General features: G+C 42.1%; 1 protein-coding gene across 1 annotated transcript; it reads left to right on the forward strand.

The window, feature by feature from the left end:
* The first annotated feature begins 1436 nt into the window (after nt 1–1436).
* Meioc (meiosis specific with coiled-coil domain) lies at nt 1437–23001 on the forward strand. Its single transcript, XM_042674092.1, has 8 exons — nt 1437–1502; nt 2279–2413; nt 7497–7654; nt 11145–11249; nt 13249–15121; nt 15553–15687; nt 21667–21847; nt 22772–23001. The coding sequence occupies exons 1-8, from the start codon at nt 1437–1439 to the stop codon at nt 22999–23001; spliced, it is 2883 nt and encodes a 960-aa protein (XP_042530026.1).
* The last annotated feature ends 655 nt before the right edge of the window (nt 23002–23656 follow it).

Consider the following 23656-nt stretch of genomic DNA (forward strand, 5'->3'; position numbering starts at 1 on the left):
AACTGAGCATTGCTCAAGTTATTACTATTAATTTTCTTGGTCATACTGAGATTTAAACTCAGCCAAGGCCTCACATTTAATAGGCAAGTAGTCTCTCACTTGTTTTGATTTTAAATATAAAAGGGGGGAGGGGAGGCCTGTGGCTCATGCCTGTAATCCGAGCTAAGATTTAAGGATGGCAGTTCAAAGCCAGCCCAGGCAGGAGAGTCTGGCAGACTTTTTTTTTTCCCCCTAATAACATATTTTCATTGTATTTACTGTAGAGAGGGGTTACAGTTACATGAGTAAGGAATTGAGCATTGTCACCCCCTCTCCGGCAGACTCTCATCCCCAATCATTTACCAAAAAGCTGGAAGTGGAGCTCTGACTCAGGTGGTAGAGCACTAGCCTGGAGCAAGAAAACCTCAGGGACAGTGCCTAGGCCCTGAGCTCAAGCCCTAGGACAAGCAAAAAACAAAACTAAAAATCCTGTGTTTCATCTTTACTATTTGAAAAGGCACACAAATGTATTTTCAGAGAAACAAGCAACAACAACAACAAAACTTGTATTTCGGACACTATTATACCTCCAGACATACGGTGTAAACGGCTTGTCTGGCGCTGGGATGGACCTATGGGGGGGAAATTTAAATCATGGTAAACTTTGAAGGTTACATGAACATCTTTACACCTCCATTCCACCCCTACCCTGAAGCGTGGGCCTAGCACCGTGCGTGGCTTTCTCTCAACACCCTCGTGCTTATTAAGAGGCTCCTTGACCCCTGAAAAGCCGTGCAGATCTGTTGGCGTCTGGGCGGTCCCCAAAGGATTCTGGGAACTAGGGTATGCCCAAGAGACAAAAATGAAGAGAAAAACGTTACCACAGAGTGCGCGGCAGAGAGGTTTAGTTCTTGTTGCTGAGCGATTTCCCAAATCTTCCCAGCACGCCCACCCCCTACTCCAACCCAGTAGGCCAGCGCCCTCGTATTAGCCAATCAGCAGGCTGTTACTTTTCCATGCGGACCAATCACGAAAGAGCTTACTTTGAGCGGGAAATGCTCATAAGCTGTGGGAGAAGGAGGTCGGCTAACCGTCCATTCCTAGCCTCGTCTCCGAGGGGTTAACACACTCGGGAGTCGGTTGCCCATTGGCCGGGCAGCAGGCCAATGAGGGGTTCTAAGCGAGATAGAGGCCCCAAAGGAGGGGGCGAGACAGGGCACAGCCGGCCGGTGCCCAGGCGCGTGCCAGGACCACGAGTCCACCGCAGGCGATATAACGGCCTTTCTTCGGCCCCACCTTCCCCGCTCCAGCCCCCCACCCACGGACCGGCTCCAGGCAGTGCCCGGGGCGGCGGCACCAGCGGTGGGGTGCGGGCTGAGGGAATCGGGCCTCGACGCCCTCCCTCACTCCCGTACCCCAAGGAGCTGTACTTGATCCGGAAGGTGCTGGGGGGCCCCATGGAGGTGAGAGGCGGAGACACCTGCTCACCCCCTCACCCCCTAGGCCTGAGGGAGGGACCTGAGGTAACGGGTCGGAATGGACAGGGCCCCCCCCCCAGGGGTGTGGGTGGCCAGGGTCACAGGATGGTGACCCAGAGCAGAGGCTGGAGGAATGAGCACGGTCCCCTAGGGTTCCCTCAGGAGGCTGGAGTGGGGGTGGGGAAGGGGAGAACCCCCGACGGGGGGTGTCCGGGCTGTGCCTTGGGGACTACCGGAGGTCGCGGCTGAGGCTGGGGGTCCACTAGACACCTCGAATTAGGCCGCCCCCCAGCCCCACAACCTGAGGAGCCTGCAAGAACGGCCTGTCATGGCGTTAAATGAAGTAACGCTGGGGGAGGGGGGTGGGAGAGCGTGACTGGACCAGGGCCTGTCATGGCGTTGAGCGCCAGGACTCAACGCAGAAGGGCAGGTGGCGACCATGTCCTGTCATGGCGTTGAACACCAGGCCTCATAACGCGGGCGGGGGGTGGGGGGTAAGAGGGAGCGACCATGGCCTGTCATGGCGTTGCGCCTGTCAAGGCGTTAGCCGCAGTGCCTCCTAACGCAGGGTGGGGGTGGGGGCACGACGGCCCCCCTGGCCTTGGGCCCTGTGCTTCTTAACACAGGTGGCCCAGAGCAGAGAGAGGATTTCTGGGACATGAAAGGAGGGACACTTTTTGCGGGCCCCCCCTCCCCGGGAGAATTAGAGCATCGTCAGTAAAATAATCAGCGTGAAGGGTCGCATGGCCCTTTCTTTGCCTATCACTCTGCATGGCGGGTGACCTGCTGGCTCGCATGTCCCATTTTCTCCTTTTGAGCAGCCGAAAGTAGCGTTCCGGGGAGGTGCGAGTCGCTGCTGGAACCTCAGTGTGGACCCCAGCAGTAGACTGTCCGATGTGTTCAACAGCGTCATGCTCACAGGTTCTGCGTCCTTCTGCGATTGCTACAAATCTCAGGTCCGTTCAGAAACTTGTCCTTATTGATACCGTTTATTCTATATATGGTTTGCTTAGCCAGGCAATTTCATAGTCAGCCTGGCTTTCCTTCCTTCATTCCTTTTTTTTTTTCTAGGTACCAAGTTTGAATTAAGGGCTCTCACCCTCCTTAGTACTTGGCTTGCTCAGCTGGAGACACACCTCCAGCACAGGGTGTTTTCTTTTGGTCAGTCATGAGGCTTGAACTCAAGGCCTGGACACCATCTCTGAGCTTTTTGCTCCAGTGTTCTACCACTTTGAGCCACAAGGCCACTTCTGATTTTTTTGGTGGTTACTTGGAGATAAAAGTCTCAAGGATTTTCATGCCTGGGCTGGGTTTGAACCTCAATCCTCAGATCTCAGCCTCCTAAGTAGCTAAGATTACAGGCATGAGCTACTGGAGTCCAGCTCTCCAGCTGGCTCTCCTTCTGCCACTTAATTTTGTATTTGAACCAGTTTAACTCAAGGCTTTAACTCAAGGCCTGGGTGCTGTACCCTAGAGTCTTCTGCTCAAGGCTAGTTGTTGCTCTATCACTTGAGCCACAGCTCCTCGTCCAGCTTTTTGCATGTTAATTGGAGATAAGAGTGTCCAGACTTTCCTTTTTGGGAGGGCTTGGAACCATGATTCTGAGATCTCAGCCTCCTAAATAGCTAGGATTACGGTTATGATACACCAGCACCCTGTTGCTGGGTTTTTTTTGAGATGAGTCTTGTAAACTTTTTCTCCTGGGCTGGCTTCCATCCATGATCCTTTAGAGCTCAGACTCTTGAGTAGCTAGGATTATACGGGTAAGCCATTGAAACCCACCTTTTCCCCTGTGTCTGTCTGTTTCTTGACCACTTCTCTCTTCTTCTCCCCTCTCCCTTCCCTTCTCCTGTCTCCTCCTCTCCTCTCCTCCCTTTCTCCTCTCTTGTCCTCTCCCATCTTCAGCTCTTTTTGCCTTTTTCAGTCTTGTCTCTCCTGCTCTCCTCTACCTTCCCTTCTCCCCTGCCTTCCCCTCTCCAGCTTTCTCACTGTTGTTCTGTATAGCACTCTTTTTTCCTTCCTCTCCCCTTTCCTCTCTCCTTTCTCTCCCCTTCCTTCTCCCTTCCCCAGCTTTTCTATTTCTGTCTTCTTGTCCTGTTTTCTTTTCTTTCTTCCCTTTCCTTCCCCTCCCCAGCTTTCTGTCTGTGGGTCTCCTTTTCTGTGTCTTTCCTGCCCCCCCATCTCCCTTCTTCCCTTCCCTCTCTCCTCCCCTTTTTTCTCTTCCCTCCCCAGTTCTGTCTGCCTTTCCCTCCCACTCCTTCCCTTCTACTCTACTCTCCCCTCTTCCCTCTTCTACAACTTTCTCTCTCTCTCTCTCTCTCTCTCTCTCTCTCTCTCTCATGTGTGTGTGTGTGTGTGTGTGTGTGTGTGTGTGTGTGTGTCCTGGGGCTTGAACTGAGAGCCTGGGCACCCTTTAGCTTTTTTTCTCAAGGCTAACGCTCTACCACTTGAGCCACCTTTTTGGTAGTGGAGATAAGAGTCTTGCAGACTTTCTTGCCTCAGCTGGCTTCCAACCATAATCCTCGGATCTGTTTCCTGAGTAGCTAGGGTTACTAACCTGAGCTACTAACGCCTGGATATTTCTGTTTCACTTTCTCCCTTGCTTTCCTCTCTTCTCTTTTCTCCTTTCCTCCCTTCTCCCCCTCCTTCTCTTCTTCTCTCCCCTCCCCAGCTTTTTTTTGTCTTTTTGTTTGTCAGTTGGGCTTGAACTCAAACCTGGGCACTATCTAAGATTTTTTGCCCAAGGCTAGCGCTCTACCACTTTGAATCACAGAGCTACTTCTGGTTTTCTGATGGTTAGTTGGGGGAGTGGGGGTGGGGCGGAAGAGTCTCACAGACTTTCCTGCCTGGGCTGGCTTTGAACTATGATCCTCAGATCCAAGCCTCCTCAGTATCTAGGATTATAGGCATGAGCCACCAGTGCCTTCCTTTTAATAGTATCTTTAATTACAAGATACCCCACTGAAGGCATAATTTTGTTGAGTATTAAATTAGGTTTAGAGCCAGGTACCAGTGATTCACACTGTAATCCTCTCTACTTTGAAGGCTGAGATATGAGGACTGTAGTTTCCCAGGCAGGAAAGTCCATGAGTTTCTCATCTCCAATTAAAGCTGGAAGTGTAGCTATGGCTCGAGGGGTAGAGCACTAGTCTTGATGAAAAAAGCTTAGGGGCAGCACCAAGGCCCTGAGTTCAATCCCCAGTACCACCCCCCAAAAAGTTAAGCTTAGAGTAATGCAAATATTTATTTAAAATTATTTAATCAGATATTAATATTTATATCATTAATACTTTGAATTTTAGCAATATATAGAAATAACATTTAACTAGGTGCTAGTATCTCACATCTATAATTCTAGTTATTCAGGAAGCAGCAATCCAAGGATTACTATTACAAGACAAGTCACTTCAGTTAACCAGCAAAAAGCTGATACTGGAGGCATGGCTCAAATAGTAAAGCACCAACCATGAACAAGCAAAAGGCAAGCAAGCCAGAGACCCCAAGTTCAAACCCTCATGCTTCCAAGAATAAATACATAAATAGGATAATAAGTCTTTTTTTTTTTTTTTTGGTCTATCATGGGGCTTAAACTCTGGGCTTGGATGCTGTTCCTGAACCCTTTAGCTCAAGGCTAGCACTCTTACCACTTGAGCCACAGCACCACTTCCAGTTTTCTGGTGGAGATCAGAGCCTTAGGGATGTTCTTTGCCCTGGCTTGCTTTGAACTGTGATCCTCAGATCTCAGTTTCCTGAGTAGCTAGGATTACAGGCTGAGCCACTAGCACCAGTCTATTAATAAGACTTATTAAGCAGGGTGTTGCTGGCTCAAGCCTATAATCCTAGCTACTCAGGAGGCTGAGAAGATCGATGGACACGGGCCACCAGGTAGGGAAGTCCTTGAGACTCATCTCCAATAAAATACTCAGAAAAAGCTGGAAACAGCAAAAAGAGGCTTAGAGACAGTAGTTAGGCTCTGAGTTCAAGCCCCAGGACCAGCAAAAAGAAGAAGTCTTATTAACTAAAAAAAAAGTTACCATGAAATTCTATTGATGTAGATTTTATTGGCACTTTTAACTAAAAACCCTTACGCTTCTCTCTAACTTAATAATTATAAGCTATATACAATGTGTAGGTTCAAATAGTATTTGTAACCAAAATTTATACAAATATTGTAAAGTCTGTTGAGATTCTTATGTTAGACAACTGGGAGTTATAAAGTTTCATATTTTGTTGGTATAGTATAAACTCAGTATTGTATATTTGTTAAGATTGTGTCTAGTAAGAAAAAATTAGATATACTTTGAACATTTCTTTTGGCCAGGCGTGGGTGACTCATACCTGTAATCCTAATTACTCAGGAGGCTGAGATCTGAGGATCACAGTTCAAAGCCCACTCAGGCAAGCCAAATCCAAGAGAGTATCTCATCTCCCATTAACCATCAAAAAACCAGAAGTGGAGCTGTGGTTCAACTGGCAGAGCACTAGCCTTGAACACAAAAATGGGACATTGCCCAAGCCAAGTTCAAGCCCTAGTACCAGAGAAAAAAAGTCTTTTCTTCTTATACAAATATAGATATAGATAGATATGAAAATACTATTTCTAGCTGGGTGCTAGTGGCTCATGCCTGTAATCCTAGCTACTCAGGAGGCTAAGATCTCATGATCAAGGTTCAAAGCCAGCCCAAGCAAGAAAGTCAATAAGACTCTTTATCTCCAACTAACTACCAGAAAACTAGAAGTACTTCTGTGGCTCAAAGTGGTAGTGCACTAGCCTTGAACAAAGGAACTCAGGGATAGCCCCAGCCCCAAGTTCAAGTCCTGAACCAACAACAACAAAAAGAATATCCTTAAAATTTCCAAAGAGATAACATTTTACATATCTTTTCATTTTTATTTATTTGTTTGGCAGTACTGGAGTTTGAATTCCAGGCCTGGTGCTTCTAAGCAGTCACTTTCACCATTGAGCCATATCATCAGTCCTGAGTTGTTGTTGTTGTTTTGTTGTTGTTCTTCTTATTATTATTTTGGGTCCAGTCGTGGGCCTGAACTCTGGGCCTGGGCACTGTCCCTCAGCTCTTCAGCTCAAGGCTAGTGCTCTACCACTTGAGCCACAGCACCACTTCTGGCTTTTGTTTTTCTGCTTATGTGGTGCTGAGGAATTAAACCCAGGGCCTCATGCATGCAAGGCAAGTGCTCTACCACTGAGCCACCTTCCCAGCCCTTATTATTATTATTGCCACTCCTGGGACTTGAATTCAAGGCCTGGGTACTGTCTGTGAGCTTCTTTTACTCAAGGCTAGCACTCACTTAAGCTACAGTGCCACTTCCAGCTTCTTCTGTTTATGTGGGACTGAGGAATCAAACTGAGGGCTTCATGCATGCTAGGCAAGCACTCTTATCACTAAGCCACATTCTTAGTCCCTGTTCATTATCTTTAAGATAGGGTCTCAATTTCTGCCCAGACCTGTACTTACGTGCCTGGGCAAAATCAATCTATGTTAGGTTTCCTGGTAGCTAGGTGTGAGCCATTACATCTAGTTTTTGGTTGAGAAATGAATCTGGAGAACATTTTTCTGGATAGGCTGACCCAAATTGTAATCCCAACAATCTCAGCCTCCCTAGTAGTTAGGATTACAGGCATGAGCCATTGGCTCCTGGCTTTTCTACTTTGTGCTGGTACTAGAGCTTGAATCTAGGCCTCTTAGTCTCTCTGGCTTATTTGCTTAATGCTAGAGCTCTACCATTTGGGCCATACCTCCACTTATAACTTTTTTTTTTTACTAATCTGTATGGGGGTGGGAGTGGCTGGCTTTGAACCATGACCCTCAATTCTTAGCCTCTTGATAGCTAGAATTACAGGTATGAATCATCAGCAACCTGAGCCAGAAAAAATTTGGTGTTAAAGTCTACATTTAAATATGATAGCAGATCTTAACTACTACCTCTGCTACTTCTTTTGATTTCTTGCTATTTTGCTAATATTCTGTAAAAAATAAAGTTTTGATGTGTCAATGTACCAACATCTCTTTAAAATTTCAGAATGAAGACACTGTAGACCTAAGACAGACCTATACTCCACTTTCTTCATCAACAGAATATACAAGTTCTATAGATTCTTCACTTTTCTATGCACCATGGTCTAGTTATGGCGATGATATTAAACAACCTTCTAATTCTCAGATCAGTGTAAAGAACAGGTAAATTAATAAATTATGATTTCTCAAGTTAATCTTACGTGTGTGTGTGTGTGTGTGTGTGTGTGTGTGTGTGTGTGTGTGTGTGTGTGTGTGTATGTGTATGTGTATGCACAAGCGTGCCAGTCCTGGGGTTTGAATTCAGGGTATGGGTACTGTCCCTGAGCTTTTTGTGCTCAAAGCTAGTGCTCTACCACTTGAGCCACAGTTCTACTTCTAGCTCTTTTTAGTTAATTGGAGATACAAGTCTCATGGACTTTCCTGCCTGGGCTGGCTTTGAACCATGATGCTCAGATCTTAGTCTCCTGAGTAGCTAGGCTGTAATAGGTGTGAGCCACTGGCACCTGGCAAATATGGTATTTGTGTATGTGTGTATGTGCCGGTCCTGGAACTTGAACTCAAGGCCTGGGCAGTGTGTCTGAACTTCTTTGCTTAATGCTAGCAATCTACCACTTAAGCCACAGCTCCAATTCTGGCTCTTTTAGTAGCTGATTGGAAATAACAGTCTCATGTACTTATAGACTTTCCTGACCAGACTTCCTGACTAGGGTAGCTTTGAAACAGGATACTCAAATATCAGTCTCCTGAAGCTGGGATTACAGGCATAGGTCACCAACAGCCTGGATAAGATAAATGTGGTATTTTTAAGTTTAATTATATGGGACCTAAAATGTATTAGACCTGTTCCTAAATCAGCATTTTTCTTTTTTTCTTTTTGCTAGTTGTGGGGCTTGAACTCTGGGCCTAGGGTGCTGTCCCTGAGCTCTTAGCTCAAGGCTACGCTCTACTGCTTCAGCCACAGCGCCACTTCTGGTTTTCTGGTGGTAAATTGAAGATGAGTCTCAGACTTTCCCACCCGGGCTGGCTTTGAACTTTGATCCTCAGATCTCAACCTCCTGAGTAGCTAGCATTACAGATGTAAGCCACCAGTGCCAGGCTCTCTCTTTTTTTGGGGGGGGTCAGTTGAGGGCTTGAACTCATGTGCTGTCCCTGAGCTTTTTCAGTCAAGGCTAGCACTCTACCACTCCAATTTTCTGGTGGTTAATTGGAGATGAGTCTCATAAACTTTCCTACCTGGGCTAGCTTCAAACTATGATCCTCAGATCTCAGCCTCCTGAGTAGCATGAGCCACTGGTGCTCAGCAGCTTCCTTCCTTCCTTCCTTCCTTCCTTTTTTTGCCAGTCCTGGTGCTTGAACCTCAGGGTCTGGGCACTGTCTCTGAGCTTCTTTTGCTCAAGGCTAGCATTCTACCACTTGAGCCCACAGCACCATTTCCAGATTTTTTCTGTTTATGTGGTACTGAGGAATTAAACCCAGGGCTTCATGCATATTAGGCAAGCACTCTACCACTAAGCCACATTCCTAGCCCCAACATTTTCATTTCTTAGATCAGCATTTTTCAGACTTATTTACTAGGGAAAAAAATGTTTTGTTTTTGTTTTTATGTGATACTGAGGGATCCAACCCAGGGCCTCATGCATGCTAAGCAATCACTCTATCACTAAGCCCCTTTCCCAGACCTGCCCCCCACCCCAGAAAAAAATATTATAGCATAATTTTATGCTCACAAAACTTTTAGTAAAGCCTATACTAGGCAGTTATTTTTATTTTTTTATTTTTGCCAGTTCTGGAGCTTGAACTCAGGGCCTGGGCACTATCCCTGAGCTTCTTTTTTTTTTTTTTTTTTTGTCGGTTGTGGGGCTTGAACTCTAGGCTTGGGTACTATCCCTCAGCTCTTCAGCTCAAGGAGAGCACTCTACCACTTGAGCCACAGCGCTACTTCTGGTTTTCTAGTGGTTTATTGGAGATAAGAGTCTCATGTACTTTTCTGCTCGGGCTGGCTTTGAACTGCGATCCTCAGATCTCAGCCTTCTGAGTAGCTAGAATTACAGGCATGAGCCACTGGTTGCCTAGCCCTGAGCTTCTTTTGCTGAAGGACAGCACTCTACCACTTGAGCCACAACACCACTTCTGGCTTTTTTTATGTGGGACTGAGGAATTGAACCCAGGGCTTCATACATGATAGGCAAGCACTTTACCACTAAGCCACATTCCAAGCCCTATTTTTTAAAATTAGAGAAAAACTTTAGTAAATATATCTTTGTAAAGATAGCAGATTTAAATTTTGGTCTGGAGTGGGCAGTACTGGGGTTTAATACTCAGTACCTCATACTTATTAGGCATATGCCTTTATAATAATAATAATAATAAGATGATGATGATGATGATGATGCTTTTAAATTTTATCCTGTTCTGGGGCTTGAACTCAGCACTTAGGTGCTGTCTTTGAGTTATTTTATCTCAAGGACACTTGAGCCACAACTCTACTTCGTTTTTGTTGTTTTGTTTTGTTTTTTGTAGTTACTTGGAAATAATCATCTCATGGACTTTCAAACCACAATCCTCAGATCTCAACCTCCTAGCTAGGAGTATAGCATGAGTTACTGGCTTGGACTTGAAGTTGTATTTTAAAACCAAACATTACTTCTAGGAAGGAATTATGCAAAAACTATATGAAGTAAAGAATACCAATTTTCCATGTGTTTGTGGTTTCTATATTTTGTATTATTTGGACAATATTAGTTACTAGCAAGGATTTCAGGAACATGGAACTCCAACTCATAGCTACTTGGGGCCCATAAGCTGTCACATTTAAGGAACCAACTGCAAAATTCTCATGGTAGCTAGGAGGACCATACAGCAGTTCACTTTTTAAATTTAGTATATAGAACAGTCACAGAATTAGAGCAGTGGGTTTATGTTCTCAAACCACAAATGAGGAGACTGAGCAAGGTGTTAAAATAATGATGTATAACAGGACCAGACATGCTTTCAGGTATGTCTCAAACATTGTACATCAGAGATTTATGCCTTGATTACCTAAAATAAATAGCATGACTTATGGGAAAATAAGAGATAAACATACAAACTAAACACAGAATGGATCTGAAATAAGGAGAAGTATTTATAATAGGATAAACATTAGGCCAAAGTAGAACATATTCTTGAGTCCTTCCCTTCCCCATTTTTGAGAGTTGTACTATGTGGCCCAGGCTGGCCTTGAGCTCTTGATCCTCCGGCCTTAGCCTACTCAGCCCGCTAGGAATATAGGCTCATGCCACTACATGTAGCTCTTTCCCTCTTGATTTGAAATAATGGTTTGGAAGTAGTCCGAATATCTTGTAGAAAAATAATGGTGGAATATATCTAGAAGTAGAAATCAATACATTGGGGGCTGGGAATACGACTCAGTGATAGAATGCTTGCCTTGCATGCATGAGGCCTGGGTTCGATTCCTCAGCACCACATAAGCAGAAAAAGCCGGAAGCAGTGCTGTGGCTCAAGTGGTAGAGTGCTTATCCTTGAGCTGAAGTGCTGAGGGACAGCACCCAGGCCCAGAGTTCAGGTGCCACGACCAGCAAAAAATAAAAGTAAAAATCAATACATTGTATTTTAATGCAAATAAAAGTTTACATATGATATTCATTTATAGGATTCAAACGGAAAGAAATGACTATGGCAGTGAAACAGACTTATACGGACTTGTATCTAACATTTTGGAAGAACAAGATAAGTCACAGACATATTTTGCTGAAGGGTTGGTATATAAGCTTTATAGTGTATAATAATAGGCTTTTAAATGTACTTATACTAGGTTACCCTGTTTCTTATCTTGGAATATTATTTAATAGTAGATCATCTGACAGTAGATAAACTAATTCAAGTATTTTTCTCTAAGAATCTTGATTTTCTGCAGTAGTTGTCATACAATTAGAAGTTCAATCTAAGATTTTATTTGCTTAAAATCTATCACCTGAAAAATAATCAGTTAATTCTCTTGAGTTCATGGGCTAAACTCCAGCTGGGCACTGGTGATTCATACTTGTAATCCTAGCTACTCAAGAGGCTGAGATCTGAGGATCTAAGTTCAAGGCCAGGAAAGTCTTAGAGATCTTTGTGTGTGTGTGTATGGGTGGGGGGAGGTCAGTCATGGGGCTTGAACTCAAGGCCTGGATGCTGTCCCTGAGCGTTTGTGCATAAGGCTAGTGCTCTACCACTTTGAGCCCAGCTCCACTTCTGTTTTCTGGTGGTTAACTGGAGATAAGAGAGTTTCATAAGCCGGGCACTGGTGGCTCACGCCTGTAATCCTAACTACTCAGGAGTCTGAGATCTGAGGATCATAGTTGGAAGCTAGCTCAGGCAGGAAAGGCCATGAAATTCATTATCTCCAATTAACCACCAGAAAACAGAAGTGGAGTTGTGGCTCAAAATGGTAGAGCACTAGCCTTGAGCAAAAGAGCTCAGACCTGGAGTTCATGCCCCAAGATGATGGGGAGGAAAAAGGGTCTCATAGACTTTGTTGTCTTGGCTGCTTGATCCTCAAATCTCAGCCTCTTAAGTAGCTAAGACTATAGGGCTAAGTCACAGGGTGCCTGGAATCCTTGAGACTCTTTATCTCCACTAAAACACACACACACACACACACACACACACAAAGCCAGAAGTAGAGTTGTGGTTCAAGTGGTAGAGCACCATCCTTAAGCATAATAGTTCAGGGATGGCCTTCAGGCTCTAAATTGAAGCCTCAGGACTCCTCCCCCCCCTGCAAATTAGTAAGAGTGCACTCTAAAATAACATAGCTGGTGCCAGTGGCTCCTGACTGTAATCATAGCAACTCAGGAGGCTGAGATCTGAGGATCAGGGTTCAAAGCCAGCCTGCAGGAAAGTCCATGAGACTCTTATCTCCAATAAACCACCAGAAAACCGGAAGTGGCCCTTTGGCTCAAGTGGTAGAGTGCTCGCATTGAACTGAAGAGTTGAGGGACAGCACCTAGGTCCAGAGTTCAAGCCCCATGACTGACAAAAAATAAATAAATAAAAATAAAAATAAATAAATGAAATAACAACAATAAAGCTGGGCACCAATAACTCCTAGATAGTCAGGAGGCTGAGATTTGAGAACTGTGACTCACAGCCAGCTTGGGCAGACAAACCTTGAAAGACTCTTCTTTCCAATTAACCAGTAAAAAGCCATAAGTGTAAGTGTGGTTCAAGTGGTACCAGCTGTGAAGCACAAGAGGTCTAGAGCTCAAGCCCAAATATGTATAGTATATTAATTACATTAACCAGTAAAATAGTCACTATAATGATCTAGTATTATATACTATAAATAACTATATACTATACTATTATGTGACTGACAGTACATTAATCCTATGTTTATTTTCACCAGTGCCATAGACACAGGAGTAATGCATTGTGCTACGATGATGTTGTAACAGCTATGATCTCACTAGACAACCAGAATTTTCCAATTTCTCAATAATCTTAGACTTCCATCATATTTGTGACCCATGGTTGATTGAAACATCTTTATTTAATGCATGACTGTATCTTTAGAGTGTATAATACATTTTGTGTGATAAAAGAATTATCTGAAGATAATGGTAGCTTTATATAAGTCAGAGTTAGGAAAGATTTGAGGATGGTGAGGATAAGGGAATATAATATTTCTGAAAATGTTTTTTACCTTTCCACTGAAGATTTAAAGTTTTTAGAACTTAACTTGTAATTATAATTATATTTATTTGTTATAGGACCTGTTCCTCCAATTTAAAGTCAGTTTGGCCAATGAACACAAACAGATTTGTAGATCACCATGACCTCTTAACAGAAACCAAAAGGCCAATAGATCCAGCTATCTCTCAGCAAGCTTTTTATAGTGGTGAATCTGTGTCAGCAGTGGAAAAGCAATACCTGCATAGTAGTAGTCTCATACCACAACAAAAAATAGATGAACTTTATCATGGATTTACTGGTTTAGACCTTGAAGAACAATGGATGTACCCTGCACGAAATGATCATTCTAACTGTTATAATATACAGACAAGTGATACAGCAAAGGCAACATTCCAAGAATATCCATTTATGAAAAACTGTTTTACACCACAAACTGGTCTGTTTGATATCATGAAAGAATCAGGAATTGATACTTACACTTATGGAAGAGATAAAATATGTGCTAAAAGTCTCGAAGCACCATTACAGCAAAAAAGGGCAGAGATATTTCTTTCCCAATTTAATAGATACAATGAAAATGCAGAATACTGTAGATACCCAGAATATGCTCATCCTAATAAGGCTAAGCTTAATAAATGCTCAAGTTTTAGTATCCAAGATGGTAAAAAATTGTCCAATGGCACATCTGAAACACCAACTGTAGAAGCAGATGCGTACACAAAGCTATTCCAGGTTAAACCAGCAAATCAGAAAAAAATGGAGGAGGCCATACCTGACCAGCAGAATTTTGCATTTCCAAAAACCACACCACATTTGGCAGAAAAACAATTTGCAAAGGAAACAGCATTTACTACTGATTGTGGCTTAAAATCAGAATATGGACTAAAACCTCATACAGCTTGTCCAGCTAATAATGATTTTGCTAATGTCACAGAAAAGCAACAATTTGCTAAACCTGATCCCCCAAATTCTGAGTATTTTAAATCAGTGAATTTATTATCAAACTCAGCAATATCTTCAGGAGGTATCAATTTAAGTAGACCATCTTGGGTGAATGTTCAAACAAAAAATAGCACTCCTATTCCTTACCGAAATCAAGGTAACTTGATCAAATTAAATAGTCATTTAAGTGCAGCTTCAAAAAGTTCTAACCATTCTTCAGATTTCCCCCAGCTATTATCCACAAATTTAACCCCAAATAGCAATCTATTTCAAAAGTATTGCCAAGAAAACCCTTCAGCATTTGCTAGCTTTGATTTCAGTTACAATGGTGCAGAAAGAATCCAATCTGTCAATCACATGGAAGGACTGACAAAGTCTGGAGAAGAAAATCTCTTCGAAACGGTTACAGATAAAAAAATAAAGCAGCCAAATGGATTTTGTGATAACTATTCAGCTCAACAGTATGGGATCATTGAAAATGTAAACAAACATAATTTTCAAGCCAAGCCCCAGAGTGGACATTATGATCCTGAGGAAGGTCCAAAGCATTTAGAAGCCTTATCTCAAAATTCCTATCAAGATCTGTTGGAGTCACAGGGTCATTTTAATAGCCACAGACAAGGAAGTGGAGACAGCAATATTAATAGCCGTGTGAATCGCACACAGGCCTCATGCTTTTCTAATAATTATATGATGGGAGATTTAAGGCATAATCAGGGTTTCCAACAACTTGGTTCAAATGGGTTTCCACTAAGATCTGCTCACCCTTTTGGCCATTCAGTTGTCCCACTGTTGGATTCCTATGATTTGTTTTCTTATGATGACTTAAGCCATTTATACCCTTATTTTAATGATATGATGTATGGTGATAATTCCTTTTCTGGTTTCGTGCCAACTTTTGGATTTCAAAGACCAATTAAAACCCGTAGTGGACCAGCCAGTGAACTACACATTCGTCTAGAAGAGTGCTATGAACAATGGAGAGCATTAGAAAAGGAGAGAAAAAAGGTAATGAGCTATCCATTTAGATGGATCCATTGTGGGCCAAGAGTTCTTAACCTTTTTTTCCAAGCTGAATTCTTCTATAATGTACAGTATTTAAGTTAATTGCCACAAGGAATTAGCTAGGTTACTTAAAGACTAAAAGCTTGAGGCTTTAAAATAATAGGTATGTATATGTTAATTTTTAGTTTGTCTATGAAGTAGATTTTTTTCCTTATTCAATTAAAACTTTGAAATTTTTTTAGTATTGAAGTGTTGGAGGATTAATGTATTTTGTATGTATTAAGTATTATAGAAAAATACTGTACTACTATGGTTTTTTTTATACTAAGACAACTTCTATTTAAAGGAATAACTATTTCTTAGAACTATGAAAAATATTAGCAGTTGAATCATATTTACAAAATTCAACATAAAAATTATGTAATTTTTTACAGACTGAATTAGCCCTTGCCAAGAATTATCCAGGAAAAAAAGTATCTAGTACTAATAATACTCCAATTCCAAGGCTGACCTCCAACCCATCTAGAGTTGATCGTTTAATTGTGGATGAACTTCGAGAACAAGCCAGAGTAAGCCATAAAAACATCCATAATGAATTTTTTTTTAATTGATGAGTTTTTAAAACATTTAAGCAAGTTAAACTTATAAAAAAAATTTTAAAATCACATTTATATAAATGAAATACATTTTCTTCACATTTGGTTCTAAAGCTAGATTAATATTTAGACAAGGAAAAAATAGTTTTACTCAATGATTTAAAAAGTACTTGAGATCAGTCATGATGGTATAATCCCAGTTACTCTGGAGTTCAAGGCTGGCCCAGGTAAAGTTAGCATGGCTCTATCTCAAAAATAAAATTTTTGTTGTCGTTCATGGGGCTTGAACTCAAGGCCTGGACACTGTTCCAAAGCTTTTGCATTCAAGACTAGCACTCTACCACTTTGAGCCACAGCTCCACGGGTTCCTATTTTCTGGTGGTTAATTAGAGATAAGAGTCTCTTGGACTTTCCTGCCTGGGCTAGCTCTGAACCTCCATCCTCAGATCTCAGCCTCTTTTTTTTTTTTTTTTGGGTCCGGTCGTGGGGCCTGAACTCTGGGCTTGGGCTCTGTCCCTCAGCTCTTCAGCTCAAGGCTAGCGCTCTACCACTTGAGCCACAGCACCACTTCCGGCTCTTTTCTTTTTGCTTATGTGGTGCTGAGGAATCGAACCCAGGGCCTCATGCATGCAAGGCAAGCACTCTACCACTGAGCCACCTTCCCAGCCCCCAAGATCTCAGCCTCTTGAGTTGTGAGGATTCCTTACAGATGTGAGCCACTGACACCCAGCTACTAAAATCTGTTTCTAAAAAAGAGAGTAAACCCTTAGTAATAGCAATAAAGTAACATTTTTTGATTAATTTGTTTTAAAGGCAGGTGAGTTGTGGGTACAGCTCAAGTGGTAGAGCACTTGCTGAGCAAGCTGGAAGCCTTGGTTTTTGAATGGGTTAGGAGATCACTTGCATGCAAAAGGGTCTGGGTTCCATCCACAGTACTACAAAAAAGAAAATATTTAAAATAATTTAAATAGTTCCTCTTCAAACTCTCATTGCAATGTAGCTAATCCTTAAGAGAATATTTTTAAAGCCCCTTTGAATGATATTTATAGGCAACATCTCCCACTTTTTAGTCTTTTAGAGACCATTTTTAAGCCTCCACATTAATTTTACCAGCAGTTAAATACACTGGGGAGGGGGGGGTGAGGAGGGATTCAACTCAGGGCCTTGAGTTTACTAGGTAAACTCCTTGAGCCACACCCCCAGTTTAAAGTCCCATGTCTTTTTTTCTTTTTCTTCTTTTTTATTTTGGTCCATCGTGGGGCTTGAACTCTGGGCCTGGGCGCTGTCCCTCAACTCTTCAGATCAAGGCGAATGCTCTACCGCTTGAGCCACTTCTGGTTTTCTGGTGGTTTATTGGAGATAAGAATCTCAGACTTGGGCTGGGAAGGTGGCTCAGTGGTAGAGTGCTTGCCTTGCATGCCTGAGGCCCTGAATTCGATTCCTCAGCACCACATAAGAAAAAAGAAAAAAGCCGGAAGTGGTGCTGTGGCTCAAGTGGTAGAGTGCTAGCCTTGAGCTGAAGAGCTGAGGGACAGCACCCAGGTCCAGAGTTCAGTCTCCATGACCGGACCCAAAAAAAAAAAAAAAAAAAAAAGAATCTCAGACTTGGGGCTGGGAAGGTGGCTCAGTGGTAGAGCACTTGTCTTGCATGCTCAAGGCCCTGGGTTCGATTCCTCAGCACCACATAAGAAAAAAGCTGGAAGTGGCGCTGTGGCTCAAGTGGTAGAGTGCTAGCCTTAAGCTGAAGAGTTGAGGGACAGCGCCCAGGCCCAGAGTTCAGGCCCCACGACCGGACCCCCAAAAAAAAGGAATCTCACAGACTTTTCTGCCCAGGATGGCTTTGATTTGGAATCCTTAGATCTCAGCCTCCTGAGTAGCTAAGATTACAGGTGTGAGCCACCAGCGCCCTCTAACGTTCCATTTCTTAGTTCTACATACTGAGTATTTTACTGAGCATCTGTATAGTTCCAAGCATATACAATTATAGCTATCTAGGGATTTTTCTTTAAAATTTTTTAGTTTAGGGCTGGGAAGGTAGCTCAGTGGTAGAGCACTTGCCTTGCATGCCTAAGGCCCTGGGTTCGATTCCTCAGCACCACATAAGCAAAAAAAAAAAGAAAAAAGCCGGAAGTGGTGCTGTGGCTCAAGTGGTAGAGCACTAGCCTTGAGCTGAAGAGCTGAGGGACAGCGCCCAGGCCCAGAGTTCAGGCCCCACAACCGGACCCAAAAAATAAATAAATAAATAAAAAATTGTTTTAGTTTACCTTTCAAGGATCTGGCTGCCATACAGTGGGAAGAAAATATTGGACAGTTAGAGTAGATAGATTTCAAAGAAAGTTGTCAGGAGTATAAAGTTAGAAGCATTCATTCCAGGGCTTTTAGTTACTTGGTTTTCTCGTGTTTTTTTGTTTTGTTTTGTTTTTTGTTTTGTCAGTAACTGAATGCCAAATTTTAATTCTTAAATCATTTGATTTAAGATGATTTACCTGATACTCAGATTCTAATGAATCAAAAATTGTATAAAGTTAGAAGCATTCATTCCAGGGCTTTTAGTTACTTGGTTTTCTCGTGTTTTTTTGTTTTGTTTTGTTTTTTGTTTTGTCAGTAACTGAATGCCAAATTTTAATTCTTAAATCATTTGATTTAAGATGATTTACCTGATACTCAGATTCTAATGAATCAAAAATTGTATAAAGTTAGAAGCATTCATTCCAGGGCTTTTAGTTACTTGGTTTTCTCGTGTTTTTTGTTTTGTTTTGTTTTTTGTTTTGTCAGTAACTGAATGCCAAATTTTAATTCTTAAATCATTTGATTTAAGATGATTTACCTGATACTCAGATTCTAATGAGTCAAAAATTGTCTTCTAGGGCTGGGAATGTGGCATAGCAGTAAAGTGCTTGCCTAGCATGCATGAAGCCCTGGGCTTGATTCCTCAGTACCACATAAACAGAAAAAGCTGGAAGTGGCACTGTGGTTCAAGCAGTAGAGTGCTAGCCTTGAGCAGAGAGGCTCACGGACAATGCGCAGGCCCTTAGTTCAAACTCCAGGACAGGCAAAAAAAAAAATCTTCTATACACTTTTCAAGTTTAGAATCTGAAATCTTAGACATAAAACATAGTCCTCGGGGCTGGGAAGGTGGCTCAGTGGTAGAGTGCTTGCCTTGCATGCATGAGGCCCTGGGTTTGATTCCTCAGCACCACATAATCAGAAAAAGCCAGAAGTGGCGCTGTGGCTCAAGTGCTAGAGTGCTCACCTTTAGTTGAAGAGCTGAGGAACAGTGCCCAGGCCCAGAGTTCACGCCCCACAACAGAAAAAAAGTAAATAAAAAATAAATAAATAAAACATAGTCCTCCTATTGATCTCATGTGTCCAGTCCCCTTTTTAAAGCTTCATTAACGAAATGATTGAGGACATTTTTAATTTTAATTTTCAGTAGAAGCTTTGACAATTATATGTATATATTTATATTTATAATTGCCTTGTAAATTTGTGGGGGGTGGTATGCATGCACGTACCCCTGCTTTCAGCTTGAACTCAGGGCCTGGGCTCTGTCCCTGAGTTCCTTTGAGCTTTTTTTTTATTTTTTATTTATTTATTATTTTTTTTTTTGGGGGGGGGGGTCCGGTTCTGGGGCCTGAACTCTGTGCCTGGGCGCTGTCCCTCAGTTCTTCAGCTGAAGGCTAGTGCTCTACCATTTGAGCCACAGCACCACTTCTGGCTCTTTTCTTTTTGCTTATGTGGTGCTGAGGAATCGAACCCAGAGCCTGGATTTTTTTGCTGGCTAATTGGACTCTCATAGACTCCTGCCTGGGCTGTCTTTGAACAGCTACCCTCAGGTCTCAGCCTCCTGAGTAGCTTTATCAATGTAAATTTTAATCAAAGTTTCCTATATAATGGGTTCTTTACAACTATCACTTTAGGGGGCTGGGAAGGTGGCTCAGTGGTAAAGCGCTTGCCTTGCATGCCTGAGGCCCTCAGTTTGATCCCTCAGCACCACATAAGCAAAAAGGAAAAAAGCCAGAAGTGGCGCTGTGGCTCAAGTGGTAGAGAGCTAGCCTTGAGCTGAAGAGCTGAGGGACAGCGCCCAGGCCCAGAGTTCAGGCCCCACAACCGGATCCAAAAACAAACAAACAAAAACAAAAAATTATCACTTTATTATTTTAATCTGAATATTTCTGATTTCCAAAAGGAACATTACAGGCCTAAAAAGCTTAAGAGCGTGCTGCAGTCAGGATTAATCAACCTAATGCTTGTCTGTTTCAACTTCTTTTGCTTGAGATACTTCCTAACAATCTATTGACAGGCTATTCTCTTATTTGACAAAAACAATATTAAGCCTTTTATTTGAATATTTGACCTTTTATCATTACTGCTATATTCTCAAAAAGTACAAAAAGGGTTCGGGATTTAGCTCAGTGGAAGAGCAAGCACTTGCCTGGCAAGTACAAGGCCTTGAGTTTGGTCCTCAGCTCTAGAAAAGAAGTTTTAGGGCTGGGAAGGTGGCTCAGTGGCAGAGCGCTTGCCTTGCATGCCTGAGGCCCTGGGTTTGATTCCTCAGCCCCACATAAGCAAAAAGCAAAAAGCCGGAAGTGGCACTGTGGCTCAAGTGGTAGAGCGCTAGCCTTGAGCTGAAGAGCTGAGGGACAGTGCCTAGGCCCAGAGTTCAGGCCCTACAACTGGACCCCCACCTCTCCCCCCCCCCCCCAAAAAAAAAGAAGTTTTAGAAGCCAGGTGCTGGTGACTTACACCTGTAATCCTAGCTACTCAGGAGGCTAAGATTGGCAGCAAAATCCCTGAGACTCTGATTTCCAATAAAACACCAGAAAACCAGAAGTGGCGCTGCGGCTCAAGGGTTAGAGCCTTAAGCTGAAGAGCATAGGGACAGCACCCAAGCCCAGACATGACAAAGAAAGTTTTATAATTAAGACAAGATGGGCTGGGAAGGTGGCTCGATGGTAGAGTGCTTGCCTTGCATGCATGAGCCCCTGGGTTCGATTCCTCAGCACCACATAAACAGAAAAAGCTGGAAGTGGCAGTATGGCTCCTTAAGTGGTAGAGCACCTTGAGCTGAAGAGCTGAGGGACAGCGCTGAGGCCCAGAGTTCAGGCCCCATGACCGGAAAAAAAAAAAAATTAAGACAAGATGATTTAAAAGACTGACTTTCTACTAGGGCTTTGGCTCATGCATGCAATCCAGGCTACACAGAATGAGATTGGGAGGATTGTCGTTCTAGGCCAGGTTGGGTAAAAAAGATTGCAAGATCTATTAAAAAAAAAAAAAGGCTAGGTCAGCACCAGTGGCTCATGCCTGTATCCTAGCTATTGAGGAGGCTGAGATCTGAGAATCTTGGTTCAAACCCAGACAAGGCAGGAAAATCTGATGAGACGTTTATTTATAGTTAACCAGCAAAAAGTAGAGGTATGGTTCAAATTGGCAAGAGTGCCAGCCTGGAGCGAAAAAGCTAAAGGACAGCACCATGGTCCCAGTAAGGACACACAGACACAGACAGACAGACAGACAGACAGACAGACAGACACACACACACACACACACACACACACACACACACACGAACGACTGAGTAGAGTACACCTGTCATCCTAGTTCTGTAGAAAGCATAAATAAGAAGATAGTGGTCTAGACGAAAAGTAAGAAGACCCTATCAAAAATTAATAAAAGCAAAAAAGGCTGGGGACATAGCTCAAGTGGTAGAGCACCTAAAAAGGACAAGGTCCAGCAGTGCCATCTCAGTACTGCCAAAGAGAAAACATGAAACTCAAAACTTCCTTTCCAGTAGTTTCTCCTAGCATATTACAATATAGTAAGCATTCCTGTATTTTGCATGATTGTTACTGTTTTCATCTTTTTTTTTGAAGAGTTTTACTTTGCTTTCTTTTTTCTTGCACACAGTGTGGTTACATGCTTTACCAAAATTTTAAATGTTTCCCTCAGGTTGTGACTTTATTAGGCAAAATGGAACGTCTCCGAAGCTCTCCTCTTCATGCTAATATCTCTACTGCGCTTGATAGACACCTAGAGTCCATTCACATCGTACAGTCACGTAGAAAAGATGAAATTGTTAATGCTTCAAATCGGCAAAGGCAAGGAGTGCCTAGATGCCAAGATGACAGAGGTATATATTAATGCAAATTATTTTGATAGCCATGTGAGTATTTGATAAAGCAATTTGAATGTTAATAAAATTAGATTCTTAGATTAAAAGTTTAACATTTACCTAAAAAATTGGTAAATGATCTCAACATTATTTGCTCCAAAAATACTATATTTTATTTTGTTAACTTTATGCATTTAACTAGAATACCTGTCTTAAGACATAGTCTGTATTTTACTCAAAGCATTGTTATTGTCATATATTCTCAGAGAGAAAGTACCAATATTTTAAAATAAAATGGTAGCCGGGTGCTGGTGGCTCACGCCTGTAATCCTAGCTACTCAGGAGGCTGAGATCTGAGGATCGTGGTTCAAAGCCAGCCTGGGCAGGAAAGACTGTGAGACTCCTATCTCCAATAAACCACCAGAAAACCAGAAGTGGCACTGTAGCTCAAGTGGTAGAGCACTTGAGCTAAAGACTGCAGGGACAGCACTCAAGTCCAGAGTTCAAGCCCCACAACTGACCAAAAAAAACAAATAAATAAATAAATAAAATAAAATGGTAAAAACGAAGTACTGCCAGGCACTGGTGGTTCATGCCTATAATCCTAGCTACTCAGGCTAAGACCTGGAGGATTGTAGTGCAAGGTTAGCCTGGGCAGAAAAGTCTGCAAGAGTTCCATCCTAAATTAACCAACAAAACACCAGGCTAAAGGCTCACATGGTAGACAGGCAACTGTAGACAAGCATATTGAGCAAGTGTGAGGCCTGAGTTCAAGCTCAGGTATCTGGGAAGAAAAAAAAAGTACTTCATTTAGCTCAATTAGCTACCCTTTTTATAAAAGTAGTGTTCAGTCATTTAGTAGCAATAACTATGGACTTTGTAAGAGCCAAGGATATTTAAATGGTACCAAATAAGGAATAATGCTGAATATTTCTTTTACAGATGTTTTTGCCCTTGCTTCAGCAATTAAAGAGATGTGTGTGGCTACTCGGAAAGCACGTACTACCTTATGGTGTGCACTGCAGATGACCTTGCCAAAAACAGCGAGTACAGCTGGCCAGTCAGATGTAGAAAAGGCTTTCCAAGATGTTGTAAACTGTGAAGATAGAGTCCATGAAAGCATAAGTAGTAGCAATCCAACAAACCAGAGAGGTGAAGCAAACAAACATTAAAGAAATGCCAGTAGAAGAAATAGTTTAAAAGCTGATAAGTAAATGTATCAAGACATGCTAAAGAATTTTAATGAACTTGTCAAACTTTCAGTACATTAATTTTCTTTCAGATTTAAAGTTAATACCTTAATGAAGTCTAACTTCTATTTAAAACTCTACTTGGAATGAATCAGATATAGTTTAAAGTGAACTCAAAGGAAAAGTTGATTGCTCTTGTCAGAGTTCTGAGTAGTCAAAGATAACAATTTAAGGTAAATTAAATATTTCCTAACAGCCAAAATATTGCTTAAATCCATTCTGCAGTGCAGGTATATGCAAATACAAAATTCTTCTAGGAGATAAGTTTTATTTAGTTCTGCCTTAGTAAGTGTAATTCCAAATAATGAATCTAAGTGACTGTAACCCAATTATGGTTACAGTTTAGAAACCAAGACAAGTTTTGATTGTGATATAAAAGTGTTTTCCTTACAAAACTGGATAATACCTAGGAAACAAAGGAAAACAGGGATAAGCCTAATATTCATGTAAAAATTTAATGTTTAAAATACTACAATATTTATAAATTTGAAATCTTAGTGCTTAAGTATTTGGAGGGAAATGCATCTGATTCTCCTAAATTAGTGATAAAAGTGCCAGTGTAAAAACCATGCAAGTT

This window comes from Dipodomys spectabilis, unplaced genomic scaffold (assembly GCF_019054845.1).
Source record: "Dipodomys spectabilis isolate Male_0828 unplaced genomic scaffold, ASM1905484v1 ptg000018l, whole genome shotgun sequence".
In the NCBI taxonomy this organism is placed as follows: Eukaryota; Metazoa; Chordata; class Mammalia; order Rodentia; family Heteromyidae; genus Dipodomys; species Dipodomys spectabilis.

Bases quoted from the DNA above. Each gene is read 5' to 3' on its own strand.
- Meioc (XM_042674092.1), top strand. From the start codon at position 1,437: ATGGAGGTGAGAGGCGGAGACACCTGCTCACCCCCTCACCCCCTAGGC. The intron at 11,250-13,248 runs GTTGGTATATAA...TATTTGTTATAG, and splicing joins CAGACATATTTTGCTGAAGG to GACCTGTTCCTCCAATTTAA. The intron at 15,122-15,552 runs GTAATGAGCTAT...AATTTTTTACAG, and splicing joins TAGAAAAGGAGAGAAAAAAG to ACTGAATTAGCCCTTGCCAA.